Source organism: Scyliorhinus torazame, chromosome 7, assembly GCF_047496885.1.
Source record: "Scyliorhinus torazame isolate Kashiwa2021f chromosome 7, sScyTor2.1, whole genome shotgun sequence".
NCBI lineage: Eukaryota > Metazoa > Chordata > Chondrichthyes > Carcharhiniformes > Scyliorhinidae > Scyliorhinus > Scyliorhinus torazame.
In genome coordinates, this window is record NC_092713.1 from 161,801,904 (window position 1) to 161,816,098 (window position 14,195).

At 41.6% G+C, this 14,195-nt stretch overlaps 1 protein-coding gene across 1 annotated transcript in view; it reads left to right on the plus strand.

Annotated features, from left to right (window-relative positions):
* Positions 1–14,195, plus strand: part of LOC140426653 (xenotropic and polytropic retrovirus receptor 1 homolog) — a 507,289-nt gene that overhangs the window by 471,969 nt on the left and 21,125 nt on the right. The window contains exons 12-13 of the mRNA XM_072511735.1: positions 10,967–11,133; positions 12,984–13,123. Of these exons, the coding sequence (XP_072367836.1) occupies positions 10,967–11,133; positions 12,984–13,123 (307 nt within the window). The remainder of the gene's footprint in view (positions 1–10,966; positions 11,134–12,983; positions 13,124–14,195) is intronic.

Sequence of the window (14,195 nt, forward strand, 5' to 3'; positions counted from 1 at the left end):
AGACTGCACCCATCTTACTCCTGATCTCTACCCATACAGCCTTATAGTGAAAGGGCAGGGAGCCTTTAATGTCAGGAGTGTGTTATTGGAAGAGCCAACAAAGTGAAGAATTATCATTTACCTGTGTCATGTGAGAGTACCTTTAAGAAATGGGTGTTTAAGAAATGTACCTTTAAGAAATGGAGCTGCTCATGTTACTAGAGTGATATCAGAGTGTGGATGGAGCTGAGCTCTACTTCTGCTTTTTAGTTTCAGTTTGAGAAAAAGCTTGGGTGTGTCTGTGTTTTTCAGTGAGCTGCATCTGAAGTTTAAACCAAGAGCTGTACGGTTGATCTCTGCCATCCAAAGACGATCTATGGATCATTTGGTGAACCCAGAATTGTAAATGGTCTCAGTATTGAATGTAAACCTAATGTGCTCCTGTTTGAAGGTTTGTTAAGTCTTTTGGATGTTAAAAGGACAGTTTACAGGGTTACTTAGTGTTGTAGTCTTTGGGGTTGTATTTGAATTAATGGTTCCTTAGATGTTCACTGTTTGCTTTAAAAAGGTTAACTTGCGTTCATAGAATAAACATTGTTTTGCTTTAAAAAATACTTTTCCATTTCTGCTGTACCACACCTGTAGAGTGGGCCATGTGCTCCCCATACCACAATCTATTAAAAGTTGTGGGTCAGGTGAACTCCATGATACACTTCGGGGTTCTCTAAACCCTGACCCATAACACCTGTGGAAAAGTTACCAAAGTCCTTTCAAAAGAAAGGAATTTAAATAAATGTAGGTCCTTCCCCATTGTTGAACAGGAAAGGAATCAAATGGCAAACCACCTCCGACTGCATTTGTTTTTTCTCCACAATTTTTCCCCTGTTCCTCCTGAAGGCATTGATTTTTACAGGGGTACTTTTCCACAGGGAATGTTAGCGTCAAGTGCCATTCTTTTCCTAATGTAGGATGTTGAAGCTAAAAGGCATATCCCACCTTGCTCCAGTGAGATCACGAAGCTCCAGCAGCACGGTTCAATTCCCGTGGCTGTTCAGCCTTCCAGAACAGGCGCCGGAATGTGGCGACTAGGGGCTTTTCACACTAACTTCATTTGAAGCCTAATTGTGACAATAAGCGATTTTCATTTCATTTTTCATTTCAAATAGCAGTTTCCAGAGTTATCATTGTGATATTGTATAAGTGAAGTACACATGAAAAATCGATGCATGTTTTTTAAAATATAGTTTTTCAATTTTCCTTCCTCTCTGGATCTTGCTAAAAATAGTAGAGACTAAAACAAACACTCATAGTTGCCTACACTTGAATTGGAAACAAAAGGTGGGAGATAAGCCTACGTCGCATCATTACAATGCACAGCCTTGATTTTTATCAGCTGTCTGTCAAATAAACTTCTAATGGAGCTTATCAAGGCTCTCCCAGTACCATTAAAGATAACATTAAATATTTATGGTAGTCAATCGATTGATCATTGGATTCAATTTGACATGAATAAAACCAGACTGATGTGGCAAAAAGAGTCAAACCAAGAGCTTTTCTTTTAGGTTGCAACAAAAATAGTTCTCTTGGAAAATTGAAAGGAAAAGACAACAAATACAGGAATTTGTTGAGTTGGAAAGCGCACACTTTTTGTCTGGTTGCATTGTCCAGGCAGCACCAGCATGTTTATTTTTTCTTGTTATGCAGCTTCTCGTATTCATGCCTGGAGCATACCTTATACCCTATTCTAGTTTTACACCATGGACAGCAGCAACGGTGTTGCTCACCAGAAGCGCCAGGACTGGCCACTGTCCAACGGGCAGATCAGGTTTACAGGAACATGGCTGATGAAGGCATTGGGGGGCTGTATTAATGGTAGGCCTGAGGCTAGCTATCCTGCCTGGTGCAATTCCGGTTGACCTAGATCTGGAGATAAAAACAGAAAATGATCTATTGGACAAAGATTACATTCAGCAATGGTCTCATCGCTTTTATCAGTATAAGCAGCTGTTTTACTAGAATTGCCATATATTTTCAAAACCATGGTTACAATTTGGTGTCTCTTTATTTTTCATGTTGCATTGATGCACTCACAACAATAACAAGGGTAATGGAAGCAATCTGACAAATTATACAATTCACACACTTATGACAATATCAGACAAATTTCTTAATTGCACAGTCTAGTGCAAAACCTCCAATACTATCTCCACAGTGGGCGAGTTCAATAGAGAAACGTATTGCAACGGGTCAATAATAATCCATTTAGTAAACAACACTATATTCAGCCCAAGAGTGACTGAGAAATTATACTGGGATCTATTCACATCCAGATAGAGAAAGTTGTGTCATTTTGGTCAGCAATATCCTGTTATTTAATGAGGACCTCCCAACGTTTTATTGCATTCCAGGATATGTTCCCATTTATCATCACATTTAGCTTGAATAATGTTTAATTCCTGTACTCTTATCTAGCTGTACTCACCTTTCCTAATTATTTTGAATGATAAAATGAGAATTATGTTATTGGCAGAAAGCCCTTTAATAAAGTTTGAGAGATGCACACTAAAGAACTGAGCCGGAATTCTCCAGTCGCTGTGATTCAGTTTTCCCGCCGACAGCGTGTTTCGTGGCGGCGTGGAGTGGTTACAGTGAGAAATCCCATTGACAAGGGTGGGAAGATAGAATCCTGCTGCCAGTGAATGGTGCATGGCCGAGAAACACGAGGCTGGCAGACCGGAGAATCCCGCCCCTGATGTTTTAGCCATGCTTCTGTGCCTCATCGAATTACAAAAATAATTTATTCAGCTGCTGTTCTGTCAGATTCTTAGGTGCCTATTGGGGAGCTTATTTGTGGTCTGGTAAACATGGCTTTTCTACTTTATAAAAAGTAAATATTTTTGCCTGCGCCTTGACTAGAAATAGGTTATCGGAATTAATTTAAGATTAGCAATACCTGGTGACACTTAACTATCCTTTAAGATATTTGTATTTATTTTGAAGAATTCTATCGTTTTGGGGCTAGGGAGTCACTAGGGTATCAATGCTATGCTCGTGACTTTAATTTCACTAATTTATTCAGCTCTGAGATGTTTCACAGCACTTCACATCCATTGAGTTGCTTTCAAAAAGCTGTGACCGCCGCGGTTTAGGCCACGGTTGGAGTGGCAAGATCCCGCGAACAGAAGTGAAGTGAATCATCCTGGAAAACATGTTGGTCAAGATTCTGGGAGAACTGCCCTGCCCTTCGAATAATGTCACAGAAACTTTTACTTTCTCTTAAGAGAGCAGTTCTGGGCTTGGTCTAATGTTTCATTTGAAAGCGTGCAGCACTCTTTCACTACTGCACACGTCTCTGTTGTGGGACTTTAGCAAGAATGGCACCCACTTAGTAAATACTGGCACGTCAACTGCAGAGCACTGACTCATCAACTGATTGTGGTGGAGCTTTTCTAATGGGGCAGATTTAATGCTGGGGTCCTAAACCTTTCAGCCTCTCTATCTCTCTGTGATCAATTAAGATGCTGTTTAAAACTTAACTCTTTGACCAAACATTTGGCCACCTGTTCTAACATCGTCTTTGACTCAGCATCAGTATTTATGCTGTTGTAAAGAGCCATGGGATGTTCTGCAAGATTAAAGAGATTATAGAAAGTTATTGTTAATGCTGTGGTCGGACAGCAACATTTTTTCTTGTGTAGCAGAATTGTACACCTGTCTAGTAGACCGACCCCTAATTAAGGTTGGAAATCCAAATTCCATGCACGGTTCGGATCAAATTTGTATAACACACTCTGGTTAACGATGTAAAGTCCATCTTAAAATAATGCATATAGCTTACTGAAACTGACTCCACCTTTGTTTAGCAAGCTCAGGAGAATGGGTCATGTGAGAGTACCTTTAAGAAATGGATATTTAAGCAATGTACCTTTAAGAAATGGAGCTGATCATATTACTGAAGTGATGTCAGAGGGTGGGGGGAGCTGAGCTCACTTCTGCTTTTTGAGTTTCGGTTTGAGAACGCAGCTGGGAGTGTCTGTTTTGCTGTGAGCTGCATGAAGAAACACAGCTGGTCTGTTGATTTCTGCAATCCAAAGACTATAAATATATTGAATATAACCTAATGTGCTCCTATTTTTGAAGGTTTGAAGTCTTTTGGATGTTTAAAGGAACATTTTGAAGGATTATTTAGTGTTGTAATGGGTGTTAAGATAGTCAATGTTTGTTTTAAAAGGGTTAACCTGAGTTCATTGAATAAACATTGTTTTGTTTTAAAAACCACTTGTCCATTTCTGCTGTATCACACCTGGAGAGTGTGCCGTGTGCTTCCCACACCACAATCTATTAAAAGTTGTGGGTCGGTTGAAACTCCAAGAAACACTTTGGGGTTCTGTAAACCTGGACCCATAACAAATGAAACAGACGCCATCTTAATATAACAACACAGGTAAACAATGCAGACTCCACATTAGTGTAACACAACTTGAGTTAACAAAGTGGACTCCACTTTATAAAACGTTTAGATTAATGATGCAATTTGCAGCTTAGTTAGGTTCAGCTAAATATAATGTAACTCAGTCCAAAATTTTGTTTTGAGGATTACAATGCAGATTAACCTGAGTCTGTGCTGCCAAAGAAGAACCTTGCTGTCAGAAAGTCATAGGTACATTGTCCATCACTAATGTTAATGGGCATAAAATCAGCTGCAGCAAAAACTTAACTCCCCAAAACATTTAGCTGGTGGTATAGGCTCAAAAAGAGCCTATACCACGTGTCGTTTAAAGTGTACCCGAGGGTGATGTTATTTCTATTTAACCTAATAATACTAGTAAAAATGGTTATAGGGCAGTACGGTGGTGGCGTAGTGATTAGCACTGCTGCCTCACAGTGCTGAGGACCTGGGTTCGATCCTGGCTCCGGGTCACTGTCATAGAATCATCGAATCAACAGTGCAGAAGGAGGCCATTCGGCCCATCGAGTCTCCACCGGCTCTTTGAAAGAGCACCCTACCCAAGCCCACACCTCCACCCTATCCCCATAACCCAGCAACCCCACCCAACACTAAGGGCAATTTTAGACACTAAGGGCAATTTAGCATAGCCAATCCACCTAACCTGCACATCTTTGGACTGTGGGAGGAAACCGGAGCACCCGGAGGAAACCCACGCACACACGGGGAGAACGTGCAAACTCCGCACAGACAGTGACCCAAGCCGGGAATCGAACCTGGGACCCTGGAGCTGTGAAGCAATTGTGCTAACCACCATGCTACCATGCTGCCCTCAGTGTGGAGTTTTCACATTCTCCCCGTATCTGCATCGGTCTCACTCCCACAACCCAAAGATGCGCAGGGTAGGTGGATTGGCCAATCTAATTTGCCCCCTAATTGTAAAAAAAAATTGGGTACTCTAAATTTATAAAAAAATAAAAATGCTTATGATGTTGAAGCTGGACCACCTGGTCAGTATTGAATCACCTTTTGCAATTTAGTTTTTGACTGAGATGAAGCAGTTATGCCATTTAGATTATACCTTCCCCAATGCTTAATATGTTTTCCTAGTTTATCAGGTGCCTTCTGTCAATATCTTTCTGGGTATTCTGTATAAGCAGTCCTTGGCTTAAACTGAACCTCACTTAAAGCTGACCCTCTGCTGGCTGTTGTTTACATAATTTAGAAAGACATTTTCTTTTTAAATTGATTTCCCTGTCGCTGGCAAGGCTGGCTTTTATAGGCAATTCTCATTTGTCTAAGGTGGTAGTGGGCCTTCTCCTTGAACCACCACGTTTTTGTTTATAGCATTGATTCAACTGAGTAACTTTCTGGTCCACTTCAGAGTCAACCACGTCCGTATAATATTGAAGACACATAGAGGCAAAAGGTAAGTTTCTGAAGGATATCTGTGAATCAGTTGGTAACAGAGAAATTGTTCAGACTCCACTGTGGGAGTTTGAGAATTTGAATTCAGTTAAAATAAAAAAGGCTGAAAACAATAAGCATCATAAAAACCCAACAGGTTCACTAATTGTTGCTGGTTTCAGAAAGCTGTTTGGTTGAATCAGATTATAGAAAAAAATGCAGTGGTTCAAGAGGTGACCCACCACTAGTTTCTTGGATCAACTAGCAATGCCCACAACCCAGGAATGAATTACATTTAAAAAAAAAGAGAAAGATTGGGACACAGCAAGGGCTCTGTCTTTTGATCTTGGATCTCTTGATGTCCAGCTGAACCACCACAATAGCTGGGTGGGACCTTAGTTTAATGGCTGATCCACATCACTTTTTGATAGTGTTACAATCCCTCAATAGTGTTGTGCAGAATGAGTCGCGTTACTGAGCTCAAACTCCCGAGTGTAGACCTAAACTTCAAACTTTCCAATTCGAGCAACTGTACACCCAACACAACCAAGCTGATTTATTTTTCCTCGGTGTTTGGAAGATGTAAAGTTTTATAAAACTTTGCATGATTCTGTTCAGTTCTGCATAATGCACGGTCATGTTATAGAACATAGAACGATACAGCGCAGTACAGGCCCTTCGGCCCACAATGTTGCACCGAAACAAAAGCCATCTAACCTACACTATGCCATTATCATCCATATGCTTATCCAATAAACTTTTAAATGCCCTCAATGTTGGCGAGTTCACTACTGTTGCAGGTAGGGCATTCCACGGCCTCACCACTCTTTGCGTAAAGAACCTACCTCTGACCTCTGTCCTATATCTATTACCCCTCAGTTTAAAGCTATGTCCCCTCGTGCCAGCCATTTCCATCCGCGGGAGAAGGCTCTCGCTGTCCACCCTATCTAACCCCCTGATCATTTTGTATGCCTCTATTAAGTCTCCTCTTAACCTTCTTCTCTCCAACGAAAACAACCTCAAGTCCATCAGCCTTTCCTCATAAGATTTTCCCTCCATACCAGGCAACATCCTGGTAAATCTCCTCTGCACCCGCTCCAAAGCCTCCACGTCCTTCCTATAATGCGGTGACCAGAACTGTACGCAATACTCCAAATGCGGCCGTACCAGAGTTTTGTACAGCTGCAACATGACCTCCTGACTCCGGAACTCAATCCCTCTACCAATAAAGGCCAACACTCCATAGGCCTTCTTCACAACCCTATCAACCTGGGTGGCAACTTTCAGGGATCTATGTACATGGACGCCTAGATCCCTCTGGTCATCCACACTTCCAAGAACTTTACCATTAGCCAAATATTCCGCATTCCTGTTATTCCTTCCAAAGTGAATCACCTCACACTTCTCTACATTAAACTCCATTTGCCACCTCTCAGCCCAGCTCTGCAGCTTATCTATGTCCCTCTGTAACCTGCTACATCCTTCCACACTGTCGACAACACCACCGACTTTGGTGTCGTCTGCAAATTTATTCACCCACCCTTCTGCACCTTCCTCTAGGTCATTGATAAAAATGACAAACAGCAACAGCCCCAGAACAGATCCTTGTGGTACGCCACTTGTAACTGAACTCCATTCTGAACATTTCCCATCAACCACCACCCTCTGTCTTCTTTCAGCTAGCCAATTTCTGATCCACATCTCTAAATAACCCTCAACATCCTCGAACAAAAATGTAACTAAAATATTTGAGGGTATATTTCAGGAAGAGGAGGAATATTTCAGTTCTGCAAACATTATGAAGCATTACTGAATATAGCATTGGCTTGAGTTATCCTTCATACCATGGAAAATATGCCATAGTTTACTTTGTAATGCATTAAAAGATCATAAAAGAACAAGAATAATTACAGAGCCCACAGTACAAATTGTGGTTATTTAGCCCAACTGTTCCATGCTAGTGTTTATTCTCCACAGGGGTCTCCTTTCACCTTACTTCATCTCATCCTCTATACATATTCTTCTATTCCTGTCTCCCTCCATCACTTATCTAATTTTGCCTGAAATGCATCTATGCGATTTTCCTCAACTGCTCCTTGAGATAGCGAGATCCACATTCTAACAATACTCCTGACTGCTATATTGAATTTATTATTGATTATACTATATTTATGACCAAAGTAAAATACTGTAGTTACAGGAAATCTGAAATAAAAGCAAAAAATGCTGAAAATGCTCAGCTCTGGCAGCATCTGTGGAGAGAGAAACAGAGTTAAAGTTTCAAATGTTCTGATGAAAGGTCACAACCTAAGGTATTAGAAAACAGTGGGAAATTGCCCAAGTATTCCCTGCCCACAAAAAGCAGGACACACGTATCATGGCCAATTACCATCCTTGAGTCTACTTTTGATCATCAGTAAAGTGATGGAAGGGGTCTTCAACAGTCAAACGGCACTTGCACAGTAATCTTCTCTCTGGTGTTCAGTTTGGCTTCTGCCAGGACAACTCTGCTCTTCACATCATTACAGTCTTGATCCAAATATAGACAAAAAAGCTGAATTCAAGCCTTAAGAGGAAGCGATGGTCCGAGACATCGAGGCAACATTTGACCAAGTGTGGCATCAAGGAATCCAAGCAAAATTGAAGCCAGTGGCAATCGGGGAAAATTCTCCACTGGCTAGAGTCATACCTAGCACAAACGAAGATGGTTGTGGTTGTTGGAGACCAATAATCTCAATCCCAGTGTTTTTCTGCAGGAGTTCCTCAGAATAATGGCGCAACCACCTTCAGCTGCTTCATTGGTGAGCTTCCTTCCATCATAAGATCAGAAGTAGGGATGTTCGCTGGTGACTGCACAATGTTCGGCAACATTTGCGACTCAGATACTGAAGCTGTCCATTTCCATTTACAACAAGACCTGGACAACATTTAGGTTTGGACTGACAAGTGGCAAGAAACATTCATGCATCACCATACCAGGCAATGACCATCTCCAACAAGTGAAAATCTAACTATCTCTCCTTCACATCCACTGGCATTACCATTACTGAATCCCCCACGATCAACATCCTGGGGTTTACCATTTACCAGGAAGTGAACTGGACCGGCCATATAAATACTATGGCTACAAAAGCAGGCCAAGAGGCTGGGAATTCTGTTGCAAGTAACTCACCTCCTGACTCCCCAATGCCTGTCTACCATCTGCAAGGCACAAATCAGGAGTGTAATGGGATACTCTCCACTTGCCTGGATGAACATTCAACAACACTCCAGAGTCTTAGCAGCCCGCTTCATTGGCATCCCATTCATCACCATAAATATTCACTACTGACACACACTGGCAGCAGTGCATACCATCTGCAAGATGCAGCAACTCACCAAGGCTCCTTCAACGGCCCCTTCCAAACCGACAACCTCTTACAAAAACAAGGGCAGCAGATGCATGAGAACAGCACCACCTGCAAGTCACACAACAGCTTGACTTGGATATATATCGCTGTTCCTGCACTGTCGTTGGGTCAAAACCCTGGAACTCCCTAACAGCATTATGGGTGTACCTATGGGTGTTCAAGAAGGCAACTCACCACCACCTTCTCAAGGGAAATTACAGATGTGCAATAAATGTTAGCCTCGCCAGCAACGCCCACATCTTGTGAACGAATAAATAAAATAAAATTAACTTTGTCGGACCTGCTGATTTTTCCAATGTTTTCTGTTTTCTATATTTTTGAACTCCTCCACAAGTGGAAATATCTTCCACACATCTACCCTCAGGATAATGTCTCCTAAAGGAAGCTATTTGAATGAAAACCCTCACTTCCATAGTGTTGATTTCTTCAAAAAAAAGTAGCTACACAAATAAATCCCCTCTATCTATTAAATTGTGTTATTAGCGATTCCCGCACATTAGTCAAATTGTCATTGTCATTTTTCATCTGTAAACCTAGACAGTGACTTCAGATGTCGAGGGCATGACAGCCAAGTGTAATCCTGCCTTCAGCTGATGTACATGCAAGTGCGCTTACCGCGAGGAATCCTAACTATCAACTGTGAGGGGGAATCCATTTGATTTCTTTCCCCCCCCCCCCGGTGTATAAGTGCCGATGCCAATTGTATCAATCTAGCTGCTGGGACTATTCCATTAGTCATTGAATTGGAACAAGGGACTGTAAATTTAGGCTGAACTTGGGTCACCCATAGTACGTTCATTCCTGAGTCAGAAGCCTTGTGTTCAGGTTCCAATCCAAAGACTTGAGCACATAATCAAGACTGACACTTCAGTGCAGTCTTGAGGGAGTGCTGCATTGTCAGAGGTGCCACCTTTTGGATGAGATGTTGAACTGAGGTGCTGTCTGCCCCCACAGGTAGATGTAAATTATCCCTTGACACTATCTGACGAGCATGGGAGGTCTCCAATATTTATCCCTCAACAAATTCCACCAAAACTAACAGGGATTCTATGATTCTAATGTTACACATTTTTCTAATTTTTTTTAAATACATAAAATTCTGATACAAACAAAATCACTATTTTAGTTGTGGAAATAAACTTTGTTCAATTAATTGGTTATGGTGTATGACCACCACCTGGAAGTTCCCCTCCAAGCCATCCTGACTTGGAAATATATCAGCCATTCCTTCACTGTGGCTGGGTCGAAATCCTGGAACTCATCTCTAACAGCACTGTGGGTGTACCTACACCACATGGACTGCAGCAGTTCAATAAGGCAGCTCACCACCGCCTTCTGAAGGGCAATTAGGGAAGGGCAAGAAATTCTTGCCTAGCTAGTGATGCCCACATCCCATGAATGAATTTTTAAAAAAACATTGGTTCTCCTCATTCTGCCACAAACGCACCAATTATCTGCATTGAATTTCATTTGTCATGTGATCACCCATTGCGTCAGCATGTTTTTATCCTTTGAGCAGCCTCTGCACTGTTCATAATGCTTCCAAGTTTTGTCTCATTTGCAGATATTGAAGTTGTGCCCTGCACACCCAAGTCTAGGTCATCAATATAAATAAGGAAAGCTGTGGTGCTAATACCAACTCCCGGCGAATTCGTATGAGTTGAAGGCAAAGGCTGTATCCAAATGGCAGAAGGTAATGGTGTCACTTATGTTTGTCTTTCAGAACAGAAACATGATGACGCAGTGGTGTTTCTCTACCTGTGGATCGCCTGCTTGTTGGTCAGCTCCTGTTATACTCTCACCTGGGACCTGAAGATGGACTGGGGCCTCTTTGACAAAAATGCTGGAGAGAATACCTTCCTGCGTGAGGAGATTGTCTACCCTCAGAAAGTATGTGTTTATGTAGTCCCAAACATTGCTCTCTCTGATTTCTGGGGTGGTAGAAACCTGGGCCAATAATATTGCGGAACATGATTGTGCATACTTATCTGTACCCAGGTATTCCCAATAACTTAACAAGATCCAGGTTATTATGGGTGAATCTTGCTGGGATGTTTATCTGTGCACACCGAGGAGGGCAGGTTTGGCTGTGATGCACCCCCACATGGTGAGAAAGCTACCTGATTCCTCCTTCCTGGCATAACAGTTGACCTGACACACCAAAGGGTTACCTTGTAAAACTGCACCTTGTCAAGAGTCAATGACTTGAAGGAGGAGAGAAAGCTGGGGACCAAATCAGAAGAAATAAAGGACATTATCTTCAGGCAAACATTGGACACTTATGTTGAGACTGTCACTTTCTGCACTTAAGGACATTATATTATTGCAAGTTGTTGATTTATCTTCAGCTTCCCTAACATTTGCAACACTGGCTTCATTGGACAAGCTATGGTTACATTTCTGAAAATCACAACTTTGAGTGAATCATGGGTTCCCATCGGAATTAATGTTAAAACCGAAGTAAAAAGGGTCGAGAGCTTTAAGTTCTTAGGTGTCCAGATCACCAACAACCTGTCCTGGTCCCCCCCATGCCGACACTATAGTTAAGAAAACTCACTAACGACTCTACTTTCTCAGAAGACTAAGGAAATTTGGCATATCACCTACGACTCTCACCAACTTCTACAGATGCACCATAGAAAGCATTCTTTCTGGTTGTATCACAGCTTGGTATGGATCCTGCTCTGCCCAAGACCGCAGGAAATTAGAAATGGTCATGAATGTAGCCTAATTCATCACGCAAACCAGCCTCCCATTCATCGACTCTGTCTATAATTCCCGCTGCCTCGGAAAGACAGCCAGCATAATTAAGGACCCCACGCACCCCGGACATACTCTCTTCCACCTTCATCCGTCAGGAAAAAGATACCAAAGTTTGAGATCACGTACCAACCGACTCAAGAACAGCTTCTTCCCTACTGCCATCAGACTTTTGAATGAACCTACCTCTTATTAAGTTGATCTTTTCTCTACACATAACTGTAACATTATATTCTGCAGTCTCTCCTTCCTATGTACGGTATGCAATGTTTGTACAGCATGAAAGAAACAATATGTTTCACTGTATACTAGTACATGTGACAATAATAAATCAAATCAAAATATTATATATTTTGAAATAAGGTAACACAAAATCACCCAAATAAACTTTGAGTAACTCCTGAAACTCAGCTTAACTTTTTGCTTGCTTTTTTTTCCCCACTTTGTCTCTCTGTCTCGCTTTCTCTCTCTCCTTTCCCATTCTCTGTGGCTGTGGGTGCGGAGGGCAGGTGAGTGGTCAGCAGAAGAAGCTGGAGCCCCAGTCCTTCCTCCCTCCCTCAGTGTCCGGCAGCTTCCCATCCGTGCCCTGTACTCATTCCACATCTCAAGACTTGCTCTCTCCAAACAGCTTGGGTTTCTGGTGACTGGCCAGGGTTTTGGCATCAGAATATGGCAGCGTGTCTGTATTACTAGTCCAGTGCCACTGTGCCACTGCCTCGCCTTATTAGGGGCTGGTTTAGCACAGTGGGCTAAATAGCTGGCTTGTAATGCAGATTCAATTCCCGTACCGGCCTCCCCGAACAGGCGCCAGAATGTGGCGACTAGGGGCTTTTCACAGTCACTTCATTGAAGCCTACTTGTGACAATAAGCGATTATTATGTTATAAAAGGGAGGAAAATTGGTTTATTCAGACTTGCGCTTGTATCTCATTATATCCTGAAAATGTACTGAGGGGTTGATATTTTCCTTTTATTTGCAGAGCTATTACTACTGTGCCATAGTAGAGGATGTCATCCTGCGATTTGCTTGGACTGTGCAGATTTCCATCACCTCAATGAGCACTTTTGCTTCTGCAGGAGACGTCATTTCCACCGTGCTGGCACCACTGGAGGTCTTCCGGTAAACAGAATTTCAAACCTTGAAATGATCCAATGGCGGTTTTATGCAGCATTATATCCTAGAGCCAACAAGGGGACAGGCCTTACTAGATGCACTCTTGAGCCAGATTTATTTAATAGCCTAACGGTGAACATATTGTGATCAAGTTCAATGTATTGTTTGAAAAGAAATACAAGCACAGTTACTAAGATTCTAAATTTGGATAAGGCTGACCAATGGAGTGAGGCAGAGACTGTCCACAGTAAGCTGGGAACATCTGTTAATGGGTAAAATGACAGAAAATCAATGGGAGGTGGTTTTTTTTAAAAATAATATGATGCAGAACCAGCAAGAGCTTTACTTGTCAAAAAAGCAGCCATGGATGACTAAAGAGCTAAAAGACAGTATAGAACTAAAAGGTAAAGCATAATTTTTTTTTTTTAAAGCACATCCTGGCAATTGGGGAAGATGTAACGGGTAACAGAAGATGACAAAACATATATTAAGAGCTACAAAAAGGGAGTATGAAGAGAAACTTGCAAGCAATATCAAAATCAACACTATTCTTACTATTACATTATGAAAGAGTCGTCAGAAGCAATGTGGACCCTTCAAAACCTGATAATGGTGATTTTTGTAAAATAAAATAAGGGAATACTGGCCATTATTTACAGTAGAGAAAGATGTCAACTATCATTCCAAGGAAACTAATATTGAATCAGGGACGGGGACTCACCAAATTAGCATTAGCAAAATAACCGTAATTTTAAAAATAATGAATAACAAATCCCCAGAACCAGATAGTTTCCATCCTAGGATTTTAAAGGAAATAGTTGAGAATATTGCAAATGCTCCGACTATATTATCTTCCAAAGTTCTCTCAATTTGGGAACATTCATTTAAATTGGAAAATTGTGCATGTCACTTCACTACTTAAGAAAGGAGAGAAATAAAAATCAGGGAACCAATTAGCCCAACATCTGTAGTCAGGGAATTACTAGAGTCTAAAATTAAGAAACACCTTGAAGACTTTCAGCTGGAAAATCAACATAATTCGCAACGGGAGGAGGAATCTGATGTATTTTATTTTGAA